General features: G+C 39.5%; 1 protein-coding gene across 11 annotated transcripts in view; it reads right to left on the reverse strand.

Annotated features, from left to right (window-relative positions):
• The window catches only part of FGGY (FGGY carbohydrate kinase domain containing), a 327,828-nt gene that overhangs the window by 129,043 nt on the left and 185,967 nt on the right, over nt 1-12,818 (reverse strand). For 3 of the 11 annotated variants that reach the window (XM_037404966.1, XM_037404967.1, XM_037404965.1), the window contains 3 exons: nt 6,763-6,975; nt 4,738-4,849; nt 2,777-2,928 (listed from right to left, as the gene is read on the reverse strand). In XM_037404966.1, the coding sequence (XP_037260863.1) occupies nt 2,777-2,928; nt 4,738-4,849; nt 6,763-6,963 (465 nt within the window). In that variant the 5' untranslated portion in view covers nt 6,964-6,975. Of the gene's footprint in view, nt 1-2,776; nt 2,929-4,737; nt 4,850-6,762; nt 6,979-7,085; nt 7,109-9,107; nt 9,250-11,841; nt 11,975-12,818 lie in introns of those variants that run through there. The other 8 variants (XM_037404963.1, XM_037404961.1, XM_037404971.1 and 5 more) reach the window with 7 other exon arrangements.

A 12,818-nucleotide genomic window follows, 5' to 3' on the forward strand; every position in this document is an offset into this window, starting at 1 on the left:
AAATGAACTTCTCAGATCTACAATACTTTAAAGAAACCTTGCTGGTAGCAGATTTGGTGACATTTAGTAGTCAGGGAAGCTGGAGAGGCTGAAGGCCGCAATCACAGACAGCCAGGCACACAGTGCGGGCAGCCACTATGTAAAACTCCCCCAGGCAGTTCTGCCAACACATCTCAGCCCTAACATTCCAAGCTCACAACAATTCCATTTTGGCCCTCTCCTCAGCAAGGGCCACGTTTTTACAGAGTCTAATTTTATGCCCATGAAGTTCCCACCTAGCCAACTGATTTAACATGTGGTCTGCGCAAACCAGGTAAAGTGCAGTTATTTTCTGAATACCAGTTGTCACAATTATTAAACAGAAGCACAAGGGAATAGCAGTTTAAACTCCGCAAAGCCTTCAGATAGTCTCAGTTAACAAGCATACAATAAAACCGAAAAGTTTCTTTCTACTTGCTAATCTTGTGACTCTCCCAATGGATGTGAAAATCAAACTTCCTTTTTACCAGTTTGTGCATTACCACTAGCTTACGAAATAATCCTGCAATCAGAATAGAGTATTTTTTCCTTGTGGTATATAAACTAGATCAAAATCTCACTCTGCCACACCTCTGGGAACTGTGCAGTATTAGCAGGAAAGAAATATACTAAACACAGAAAAGAAAGATCATACAACTTAGAACACATGAAGGAAACGTTAACCATTTTATAAGTAGTTTTCCTGACCATGCCTTTAATACCCATGTCGTATTTTATTCCTATATAAAATATTAATATCAAAAAAACTGAAGAGACGTAAGTATTTATTATTTGTAGACCACTTGAAGACACTCCAGTGAATAACAACATACGTGCAAACTGGTGTTTTAGCTCACATTTGGAGAACCTGACATTCGAAGGTACTGTAAAATTTGTCGTCCTTGGCAAAAAGTGAGCACACCTGCATTACATGAGGCTGAATTTCAGCTGTCAGGCTAACACGAACCTTTGGTGCTAGCCCTAAAAGTCATGCAATACACAGGCACATTATTGTGATTGGCTGTCACTCTTCATGCAATTCCTTTCATCCTACTTTGCAACGTGTATAGAAGCAGTAAGCAAAGATTCAATCACATACTTCTCCAAAGCTAAGAAGTTTAACACTACACGCCCACATCTCAACTGATTACAGTCACCTCCATAATAAATATTATTGTGCATTCTCATGAGCTGGCTGAGGTGCTACTGTAGATGTTGCTTAAGGTTGCCTGAGTTAAACAGGGTAAGCTTAAGCAGTTTAACAGTATGTCTTTGCTAGTCCACACAGGATGCAGGAACTGTTGTGTGAGCAGCTCAGCAAGCAGATCCCGAGGTAAAAAAAGCCCTCTCTTAAGGATAATAATCTCCTTAGCTGGTATGTCAGGAGCTGAAAGGGGACATATGAACAAGCCCTGTTCTATAATGCCCTTCTGCTACTGTTTGGCAGTTAGGGTAAGGTGAATTCTATTTCCTACCCATTTGCTCATGGAGGGAACAAGTCCTGCAATGCTGGCCACCCCCTTTATACTACATCAATTATGTCACAGGGCTTTGGGACCATAGCACAGAATTACATCTCTGGGGACCACACTTAGAAGCCCCATAGTCTGGGCTTTCCTGATCAGTCAGGTACTGATATTCCAGACCTTGCAATATAAAAATGTTTTAAACACAATGGATTCACTTAAGGTTTTTAAAGCCTAATTTTATTATTTATAAAATGACTGACATATGATACTCATAGCTCGAGATGGAAAGAACTAGTAGATGGATATTTGTTTTTCAGTATAGCAGCTACAAAGAACTATTCTCTATTATCGTTAATCTGTCAGTACCTGCTTCTACCAGTTAATTCCTTTGACCTTCCCCAATCTGCACCTTGTTACTGTATCATGGTTCCTGTTTGTAAGGACAGTAGACTTTGGCTGCTTGAAACTGGCAGCAAGTAATTTACATTTGTGCTTTGTTAAAATGACAGCAAGCATCATTGAGACCAAATGTAAAAGCCAGACTGCAAGAGGTCATAAAAAATTCAAGTGGCAAACATTTCTCCTTTTATCTGACAGTTATTATTAAAAGGCCATACATCATTCTGTAACACACAGAATTTAAATGCAAGAGACAGAGGTAGAGTTCATTACGAACAAAGCACCTTCCCTCTACAGTGGTCTATTTCCTACAGGTGGGACAGAACTAAATTGAAGCTCTAACTGAACAGTTTCTCTACCTGCAGCCAAAGACATCACACAACCCCTCACTGTTGGATGCAATACCTCGCAGGCAGTACCTCTGGCCAGGACAGCCCATGGTGAGATGGTGCCTTTTTCAAATTGCCCCAGAAGTAGCACCCACACCTCTGTAAGCATCCCCAGCTACAGTAGTTGGAGCAGGAAACACTCCTCCATAACTAAATCCTAGGATGCTTTGTAGACCTATTCGCTACCTGCAGCTAAATCTGTGTGTGTGTGTGTGTGTGTGTGTGTGTATATATATGCACACACACAAAACCTTAAAATTAGGTAAGAAAGGCATATTAAATGTTTCCATCAGGAAACACTAGATTTCAATAAAATCAAAGATATTTCTAAACAACTGAGAGGAAAAAAAGAACCTCAAAACATTTTAATTACAGCTTAAGGCTGGCCTTACTTTGCACACCTTTGAGCTGAAGACTTTTGTTTTAGAAATTTTGTTTGCAGAAATTAACAAAGGGCATTACTCACTAGTAAAAACACGCCACAGTCTTAGGTGTACTCACTTCCTTTATCCACAGCAATTTAGGTGGCTGCATTTCCACAGACATCACCCCCCCTACATAGCTCAAAACCCTGTGTTGCGTTGCATTGATGCACTCAACTTGACTGACTGCACGATGGTCCATCCACATAATAACATTCCTATAGTTTTGTCCTTGGGAAAGAAGAAGAAAAGAAAAGAAAAAAAGATGTTATTTTAGGTCTGGTTTAACCCCACCTCAGTACTGTAAGTTACTAGACTCTAAGCCACTTCACACTTTCAATTCTACATAGAAAACTTAAATTCTATTTGTGTTAATAATTCACAGTAGATATCGAAAGATAAAATTCTAGCCCTCTGAACCAACTTTTAGACATGCTGAGCATTGAGAATGCTGACTGAAACCAGTCAGGCCTGTGAGCATCCAAGAACTTTGAAATGATGCTCTTACAGACTGTACTTCATGCAAAGAACCCAAACTTCTCGACAAAGTACCACATATTTAGTTAAAAATAAAAAGAAGCATTTTGGTGACTATGAACTAAAAATGTGACAAAATATGAGCAGTTACGTTATAAACTGAAATTAACTCAGCTGTCAGCTAGTTAAGACAGTTACAGGGATTCTTCTTCCTGTTCTGTTCTGAGAAGAACTACCCTAACTCCTTTCAGAAATTCAGAAATACAGTTTCAGGGGGTAACTTGCCGAAATGCTTTTATTCTGGATGTGGAAGGAGAGAGCATTTGGCAAGTCTGCATAACACTTGAAAACAAGAAGCAAAGAATGTTTTATCAAAATTAACCCACAGAGGACCTGCTAGACAGGTAGAACAGAAATCCAGATGATACTTCCGATTCCTCTCTTGCTGAACTTCACGACACAGCCACTCATGCATAATCTTGAAAATACACTCCGAGACAAGGCAGAAGTATGAGGCACACCAGTATTTCTAACATCAGTTGAAATACAACTTAGAACTATGAGACTGCCTGAAACCACACCATCGCACACCCATATGAGTGTTACAGTATTCAGCGCATCCTTGTCTTTTTATTTAACATCACTGCATAAATTCAAAAGTTCTTGGGGATATCAGAGAATAAAAAATGAGAACTGAATTTGACTCAATAGACCAAAATAGCCCCAGACATCATTAGGCACTGAACTGACTGTAAGAGACTCTCAAACTGAAAAATAAATAATCTCATCTAAATTTAGTGAAGGACATTTTGGGGGCAAAGCTGGTTTTCTGAGAAGGATAGGAGAAGATGACAAATACGTCTGAGAATAGAAAGGGAACTTACACAGAATTGTGATTATCGCTCTGTAACTACTGATTTAGCACACACCTAATCTTAAATGGGATTCACTGGAAACAAAAAAGCGCATCACAGACTTTTTGAGTCTTCTGAATCATCTACTCAAAAACTAGTAAGAAAAATAAAATGTTTAGAAAAAGGTCACAGACTGTTTCTGTTGTTCAGCATAGTCCCAGACAAAGATGGAACATTACTGTGATATAACACACAAGCTGAACCTCTTGCCTGCAGCTTCACGACAGAGCAAGCAGTTAAGACTATAGCAACACTAACATTTTTAGCATTCCTTTAGCCAGTGTGCATGGGCATTTATACGCACTATAAAAGCTGTGATTAGTAAAGTCTGAAGGAGGAGAAAACACACAGGAAAGAAAACATGAGCATAGATTTCTCTAAGAAGCGCTCTCTGAGCCAAGATGAATGTATTTGATCTTAGGATGCCAAACATTTGGCAAAACAGCAAGTAATTCTTATCTCAAATTTAACTTTGCAGCAAAATTATAAAAGTAAAAACAGAAAAAAAGTCCTCTTGTAATAAAGATTCTCTGTCATCTACACCTCCAAGAGCCAGCCCCATAACTCAGCATTTGGATAACACTGGAAGTCCACTCACATCAGTGGCACAACGTGCACAGTAACACCAATTTTTGTGCTGGAGCCCTACCTTCACAGTTGACTGCCAAAGGTTGGAACTGTTTATCCACAACAACAAGGGAACATGTAGCATCAAAACCAACCCCTCGAATCTGGCTAGCATCTACTCCACGGACCACTTTCTGCAAATACACAAAACAGACAAGAACACAAATATATCCATATATATGCATGTGAACTAGTCAGCACAGAAAACGAGTTACAAGTTAGAAATGCAAGCTCGAACTCCAGAATTTTGAGATTCAGTGTTCTTTAACACCTCTAATAAAAAAGACATCAAATTACAAAAAATGCTTCGGTTTTCAAAACTGAATTCAAAGGTCCATGGAAAAATCTTTAATAGCTTTTTAATCTTACTAGTCACAGGCTTGGATAAAAGCAGGAAGCACAAAAATACCAGAAAATCAAGGAAGCAGAAAACTAGCAATGGTCATTTTCTCTCTTTTTTAAAAACCTGGAGCTGAGCTGTATGTGAAACATGGACATAGGATTAGGGCCAAGTGTTTACAGTTACTTCACTCGGTTCCCACCTGTAAAAGCAACGACCTTCTAGAACTGCTTTGGTAATAATTGTGCCATAGCTTTTTGTCTTGCAATAGTGAAGGGTCCCAAAAATAAAGTTGGTCAAAACCTGTAGCAGTGATAATGCCTCTGCAATGCATACATTTTCAAAAGCTCTGCTACCAGTTTTGGATAGCATACTTTTTGGAAGATTTTCAAAAAAAATAAAAAATCACTGCCCCAAAAGGTCTGAACTCCATGGCTTCCAGCAGCACTGGAAAAATAACCCACAACACCCACACGGATTAAGTGCCAAGTGAGGATGCAAGACACCTAAAATGTAGTGCAGTAATAAAATGCCACTTCTCAGCAACAATAAAAATATCATTATTTTAATTAGTACTATAACGAAAGACTTTTACTAGATTTGCTACAGTGCCAGTCTCTTACTGGCTCTGCAAAGCTATAGTTTCAAAGACCATATTTTATGGCTTACATATAAGAGATTGTATTTAAAGAGGTCCAGAGCAAGAACAAAGCAAACCACAAAGAGAAAAATCACACAAGTAGAATAAAAGACTTGCAGTGATTTATCATCAAACTGTTCTTCCCTATCAGTCCTGTCACTCCTGCTTTTCCTTCCTTCCCCCTCACCTCATCTCCTTCATCTCAGGGAATTTCTGCAGAGCCGAGCTCATTAATGTTTGAAAAGGCTGATCAATAACAAGAGAATGGGTGAACTGTCCATCTGCAAATTACCAAGCACATCATTAATATTTAAAAAGCCAACCTTAGAACACAGAGCAGGCTGGGGCTTTATTAAGAAAGATGAAATGGCCTACATGTGCGCTGCCAAGCAAGGTCACTAATTTGCTTTTACCACCAGCATGTATGGGCAGATCGTTGCATCAGAACATACAAATTCTCTCTTATGGTGAGGTTTACTTCATTCTGGATTTATGCTTGATACTATCCACAAACATTTATTTTTTTTTTTAATCTTATAATACTGGATCCTCTTATAATGAAGATCACAGGTGACAGTTGTTAGGCACCATCCATAAACCAGATTACGATTTCTCTAGTATAAATGTTCCTTTGACTCCAGTGCAGCACAATGCAAATCTTTAAATACATGCAGCAGTACCAGGTTTTGAGCAACCCTGACTCCTCAAAGAACTGTCTCGTGGCTAGAATATACACCAGCGAAACAAACCCCACAGATGTGAATCCTGAAGGCAGTGGCTAAGTCATCCCCCTGAACTAACAGCACAAAGGAATTTATTTTCAGTTGTAGCACAAGCTTCTATCGCTCTGGCCTTCAGCTCCTCACCTATCTAGTAGATGCCATGAGGCTACATCAGCTGTATCCTCAAGGTGCCTTTAACGCACAAGGACGGTTACAAATTATACAGTAATACAGCATGCACAGAACTGAATGGTAAAGGCCAGTGACTGGAAGACCTTAAAACTTTCAAAACTCGAAGAGCTACCTGCAGCACACATCTCCTTCATTTTGTTTTTCTTCACATACCTTTGTGACTGAGCAACAAGCAGCCCAGATGTCTGCAGAGGATTGCTCATAGTGGTCTGGTTGGGGCTCCCAAATTTGGATTGGCTGATCTGCATGTGCCACTACTGTCCCAAACCTGTCTACCAAAGCCGCACGAACACTTGCTGACCCGACATCAATTCCAACATAGTATTTTACCAGACTTTGCTTCTTACTGTTCATTTTTAATAAAACCTGTTGGGGAAAAATAAAAAAAGAGGTTAAGAACAGATAAAATGACTGATGATGGAAAACTGCGCTGAACAGGACAGGAGTGATGCTGTACAGGCACTTTGCTTACTAACTCTTTTTTGCAGCAACTCTTTGCTTGGTATTTTTTAATTAATTTGAGTTTTCAAATCTTGCACTAGTTGAACCATTTTTCTTCAAATGTTTGCTTTTAAGTCACATGGCACAGAAGCACCTGAAAAGCAAGTTGCAAATTTGCCCGTAAGAATATGCATGCTATGATAAAGTCCACGCACTCACACAGTCGAGGAAATGAGCAGCAGTCATGCAGTACCACGTCTACGTAAAGAGAAAAAGAGGGAAGGAGACAGGAAGGGAAGGAAAGGGTACAGTTCCAAACTCAGCAGCAATGAGGGGCTAGTGCTTTACACAGAAGGGAAATTTCAACCCAGACACTCCTGGGTTTTTCTGAATTCTGGCAGATGGGGAAGCTGCTGATGCCTGGTAAGTTGAATTCACCTCTGGACAAGACAGCAAGAACCACCACAGATAATGTCATTGCCTCAAGGCAAACAAATTATACTCCTGAAGCAGTGAAAGGGGTGGTGTGCCTGGCTCCACTGAACCCTGACCTGAAGAGGAACCAGCAGCCAAGAGCCGCTGCCTCCCATAGAGCCAACCAGCTAATGACGGGAATATTACTGCTGAGTGAGACAGTGAGCCAGGCTGAATTTCTGCAGAATCTGAAAACAGTTTCCCCTTCCCAAAAAAGTGTTGTAATGCTGATACTTAAAATAACTAAATGACAATCTGGTACATACTATCCAATTTGGAGCCCTTCAAAAAAAACCAACAACCAAACCATCAAACACCCGAGAAACAAACTGATTACATTTTTAAGAGCTATCCATCATCAATCCACACAATTTTAAAGACTCAGAAAATAATAAGCTGAAAATGTGTTATGAGAGCATCCCAGGAAATCTCTGCCCATTATCTGACAACCTACAAGAACAAAAGTGAAGTTAATTGATTTAATTATTCACAATGTGTTGCTTATTTCACCATATTATGTTTAACTATTTGACATTTAATACAGTGACAAATGCACTGTACTTAATTTCTCACAGTTTGTTCTTAATTAATAGTTAACATTTACATTTTAATCAAGCTGGGAGAGTACTAAGAGCTGATACAGAGTATCATGAAATGTCAGACAAGTATCAAGTTCAGTGCTTGTATGAACCCACTAGGCCTCGGGAACACATGAAAACAGCTGACACGTAGCTTCTGAATTCCAGAAAATGAACAGATCAATTATAATGTCATGAATACGCAGTATTTACAGAGCACCAAAATGGCTCCACTTAAAACCAGCCCATCTCCCCCAAAGAAGTGACCTGGATTACTTCTGTATATGGAGGATGAGTTGGTTAGAGGGAAGGGCACAGGCAAAGGGGAAAAGATTCGGAAAGCACCGCTTAGTAGAACAATAAAATTATTCGCATTTCTTTTTTTTTTTTTTTTTTTTTTTTTAAAATAACCTGAGTTTGGTGGCAAAGGGTAGCAAAAGCCTGATAGAAAAAGCAGTGGAACAGAAAATGGTGAAAGTCCTCTTTCTACCTTCAGACAATAATAGCTGATCATATAGTAATGGAAATGATACTCAACTTTAGACCTCTTCCTGCCCCACCCCCCAGAAACATCCAGAGTACAGGTCAAGATCTATCCTTGGGTGTCAGTTTGAACATAGTGGTGGCACAATGTCAGTAGCTGTTGACATCTATGGTTGCCTTGTAACCACTGCTCTTGATGGGCAGCTGGTCAAGTAAAGACGAAAAAGGGAGTCCCTTATCTCAGAAAAGCCCAAGCACCATTCTAGATAATAATTAAGCAGCGTAACACCTGAATTAGGACAAAGTTTCATTTGCACTTAAAACAGCATAAGAAACCTACCCAGCTTCCCCTCATCCTACTCCATAAATGGTTCATGGAAATGTGGATAGTCTGTGGAGATCTGTTATCACAACCTGTCCCATACGATCATTTTGTACAGCCTGAACCTGTCATTTCATGCTTAGACTATGGCTGCGGGGGGGCAGGGACCATTTCTTCATTCTTCACTTTGACAGCCTTACCATGAGGGAGTTCTGTCCATCACTGGAGCTCCTAAGCCACCTGGTACAAACCAAAGCAGCCATCACACCACATTCTGCATGCACCACGGTGGGGTCACTACACGAAGCTGCACAGATCATTGGCTTCTAACAACATCAGAAACTAGAAAAAAATCAGCGTTACAGAGCATATTGCAGTACTGATGGAACTACCAACTACTCTCTCTCAGCATACTGATTCTGCCCAGTAGATTAGGTGCAATCCACACTAATCTTGTTAAGCAAGGTCATCCGTTCAAGCGATGAGCAATCAGCTAAAAATAATGGTGTGCCATGAGTCTAACACCTAGGAATATTGGCAAGAAAGCTCGCTTTATTTTCTTGGCCCTGGCTCTATGACCTGGTCAGACTAACAAAAGCTAATGCCTCTGTCACAGACAGGACAGTTCTCCTGATATCAGTGATTAATACTGCATCTGTCAGCTGGGGATACTTACAGCACTCTCCACATTCCTCTTAGCCCTTGGCTGTAAAAGCAGTTTTAAGACATTCTTTGCAACAGATGATGTTCACTTTTTAATTTTGCACTCCATCTCCTCAAAGTTTAAAAGGCTGGCTGCAGATGCTGCTAGCTACTTGCATGAAATTTTACTATAAAGAAATTGCATAAGACTGTTCCTGATACTATCTCACGAATTTCCCTCTTTTTCCCTATTTCGGCACCGCCTTTAGCTGCTGACTCATAAAAAGATGAGAATAAACCACAAGCTGCAAAGCAGAATTTTTTTTTTTTTACATAGGCAAGTCTTTCTTACTTGCTTTTCACCAAATACAAATAGCAAAAGGAGTATTTTACATCCTGCCTCTTTCTCTCTCACACACACGCGTGCGCACAATATTATTCTAAATTTTTATTTCTCTTCTTGTTATGGCAGCCTTGATTTTAGCTCATTAACGTGTTTTTGCTACTTAGAGAACAAGCTTAACAGATGTTAGAGAATGAAGCTCATAGTACCTCCTACTCAGCACTTAAAATTATGGCTTTGCATTGGATTCTTCCCACAAACATTTGAAACCTGGAACCCAGTCAGCCCATGTAATGTTTACTTTCCTTTTTTCCTTACTAAGCAATGAGGATGTGCATGTGTGAGTGCCTGCGCAGGAAGCAGTTTGTTTACGTGCTCAAGCTGTACATATCAGCCTAAGCATATCCACTATTTTATTTCTGTAAATCAGTGGACATCAGAAAGAGTTAAATGACAGAGTCCAAAACCAAGAACAACAAACCAATTTTAGCTGGTCTTTCTCAGAATAAAGCTCAACTAGATTTATAAAGCAAAATTTCAATATCTTATGAAAAAAGGCTAAAAGTAAATATTAATCCTTTTTTCAAGCACAGCAAGCACTAAGTTACCCAGCCTGTTCAAAGTATAGCATCTCTCTGATTGGATCGGATCTGCTTGCAAAAACATAATTTTATGCCAAGAGATTTTCTGGAATACCAGTCTCTTGGTATGCCACCTATTTGTCAACTGGATCCAGAAAAAGCACTATCATCTCTAGGTCATAAGTGTCACTAGTTAGGGACTCTGCCTAAAGGTCTTTCTTGAGAACCTAAGAACACAGCAGTGAGGTTGGTGGATAATATTTAGCCAAAGTACTTTAATAAGAATTAAAAAAGGAATGTTGTCATTCAGTTTTGTTTACAGAAGATTCCTTTGGTACAAGAAGAAGCTCTAAATCAGAAAGGAAGAAACTCTTTAATGGAGTTCAAAGGTAGAACAAGGTCCCTTGCTTTGGAATCTGGACGCCAACCTTCATTGCCATGTGCAAAGAAAACTTTGTTGTGCAAAGAAAACGCTCTTTTGGATTTTGTAGCCAAAAATACAAATTGGATTCTTAGCATACAACTTCTGCAGTCAATACAATCATGAGGAAAACAGCGAACCAGAAAAACAATTGAAATAAAAAGGTCCAGTCAGATGGATAAATACCTCGAACACAGTACTCCTAACAAGACACCAAAATATCTGTTGTATGGGTGATGCAAGTTTATGGCCTTCCCAAGCAGCAGAAAGCAGTGCTGATGGTATCACTGACCTTCTACACCCCTGAAGTATCTATCTAAATCAGGAAGCCCAGCTTCCTGCAGCCAAGAAAAAAAAGCCTCCAAAACTTCGACAGAGCTTTGCCTGTCCAGAATTAGGGCCTCATATTAACAATTTATTGTTTGGATTTGCAAACAGAAGGAGACAGAGCAAGAGAGAGAAAAAAAAAATTAAAGACATGTCCAGCTTGACCGTGTTAGCCCATGACTATAATTGCTAAGACAAGGACAAGAAGCCAAAATTCCCTCCAAGCACTAAAACAGCAATGGCCTCTTTCTTTGCAAATCACAGCAGGGATAGAATGGCTTTTCAAACAACCATTTATGATCAAAGGACTACAGCATATGATAAATATTTATATGGCTCATTAAATAATAGTCTGTATAAATATTATTCAAAATGTGTGTGCTGGAAACCACAGACTTCCCAGTTTATCCTTAAACAAATGTGCTAGTTTCCCCACATAGGCAATGAAAAAAAGGGAGGGGTGAAACTGTCATTTGCAAAAATATTTCTTTTTTTAAAAAAATCTATAACATTGTTTAATTTGAAAGGAATGACTAAGTAACCAGATGACTCATTACAACTAACTACTAAACTCAGTCTCTCCTACAGTACTTCATGGTTATCAAATTGCCAGGACGTACCTTTGTTAAACTTACTGTACAGGAAGGCTGCACACTCCCATGCACACAGGCCGCAGCTCAGCAGAAGAATTTATCAGCAGCAAGTATAGATTTTGTGGTACCATCTGCTTAAAAACCAGGAATTATGAAGGACTGGCACATCTGTTGTAAACTTTGATCTTTGGAATGCTGCAGGCTGCCCAGACCCAACAATCATGGATAAACAGTATGTTTTTAGTAGTGCAGCTGTACTTTTCTACGGATTACCAAGAAAAAGATTAACAGGCTCAAATTAGGCTTCATAATCCTAGTGTGAAAAGGTCTAAATGTGTTAAATAAAAGCTGCTTTTCACTTGTAGAAAGGAGATAAAACAAAAGAAGCACTTTTGACGTTATATTGGCACTTTGCTGGCTTTCTAGGGTTTCAGTAAACTAACAAAAGTGGTGGTAGTAGAGTGGCAATCTCTTCTTGAGGACAGTGAACATCCCTTCCTCTTCCAGGTTTTTTAATTCCTGTTTGGATGTGAAAAGACAAAGGTGGCACATATCTGTGTGGGACAGTGGGAGCAGATGGGGAATTCTAACACTGTGTTGAAGGGCGGGACTAATATAGAATAATACCCCTAAATGCCCAAGGGACTATGCTATAACTATCAACAAGCATTTACTTCTCAGCTACCCAAGAGCAAACAAAACAAAAACAAGGAAAAAAAGCACACCTCCTCTCCCCTTTTCCCTTCCCAAAACAGAAACACGTACATGCAGGAGATCTGTGTCTTAGGAATGTGAGGGCTGTATTAACAATAACAAAACTGGAATAAAAAAAAAAAAAACCCAAGCTGGAGAAAGCATGCTTCTTCACTCAAAACAAAACACTTCTAGATTATTTCATGCATTCTCTGGTAAAGCCGGTGGAGCTTTCTCACATCTTATAATAAGGAAAACCGTCTTCAAATAGTGAGAGACCTCATTTTAGTAGTAGAATCAGACCCCAACTC

The sequence above is a fragment of the Falco rusticolus genome, chromosome 11 (genome assembly GCF_015220075.1).
Source record: "Falco rusticolus isolate bFalRus1 chromosome 11, bFalRus1.pri, whole genome shotgun sequence".
In the NCBI taxonomy this organism is placed as follows: Eukaryota; Metazoa; Chordata; class Aves; order Falconiformes; family Falconidae; genus Falco; species Falco rusticolus.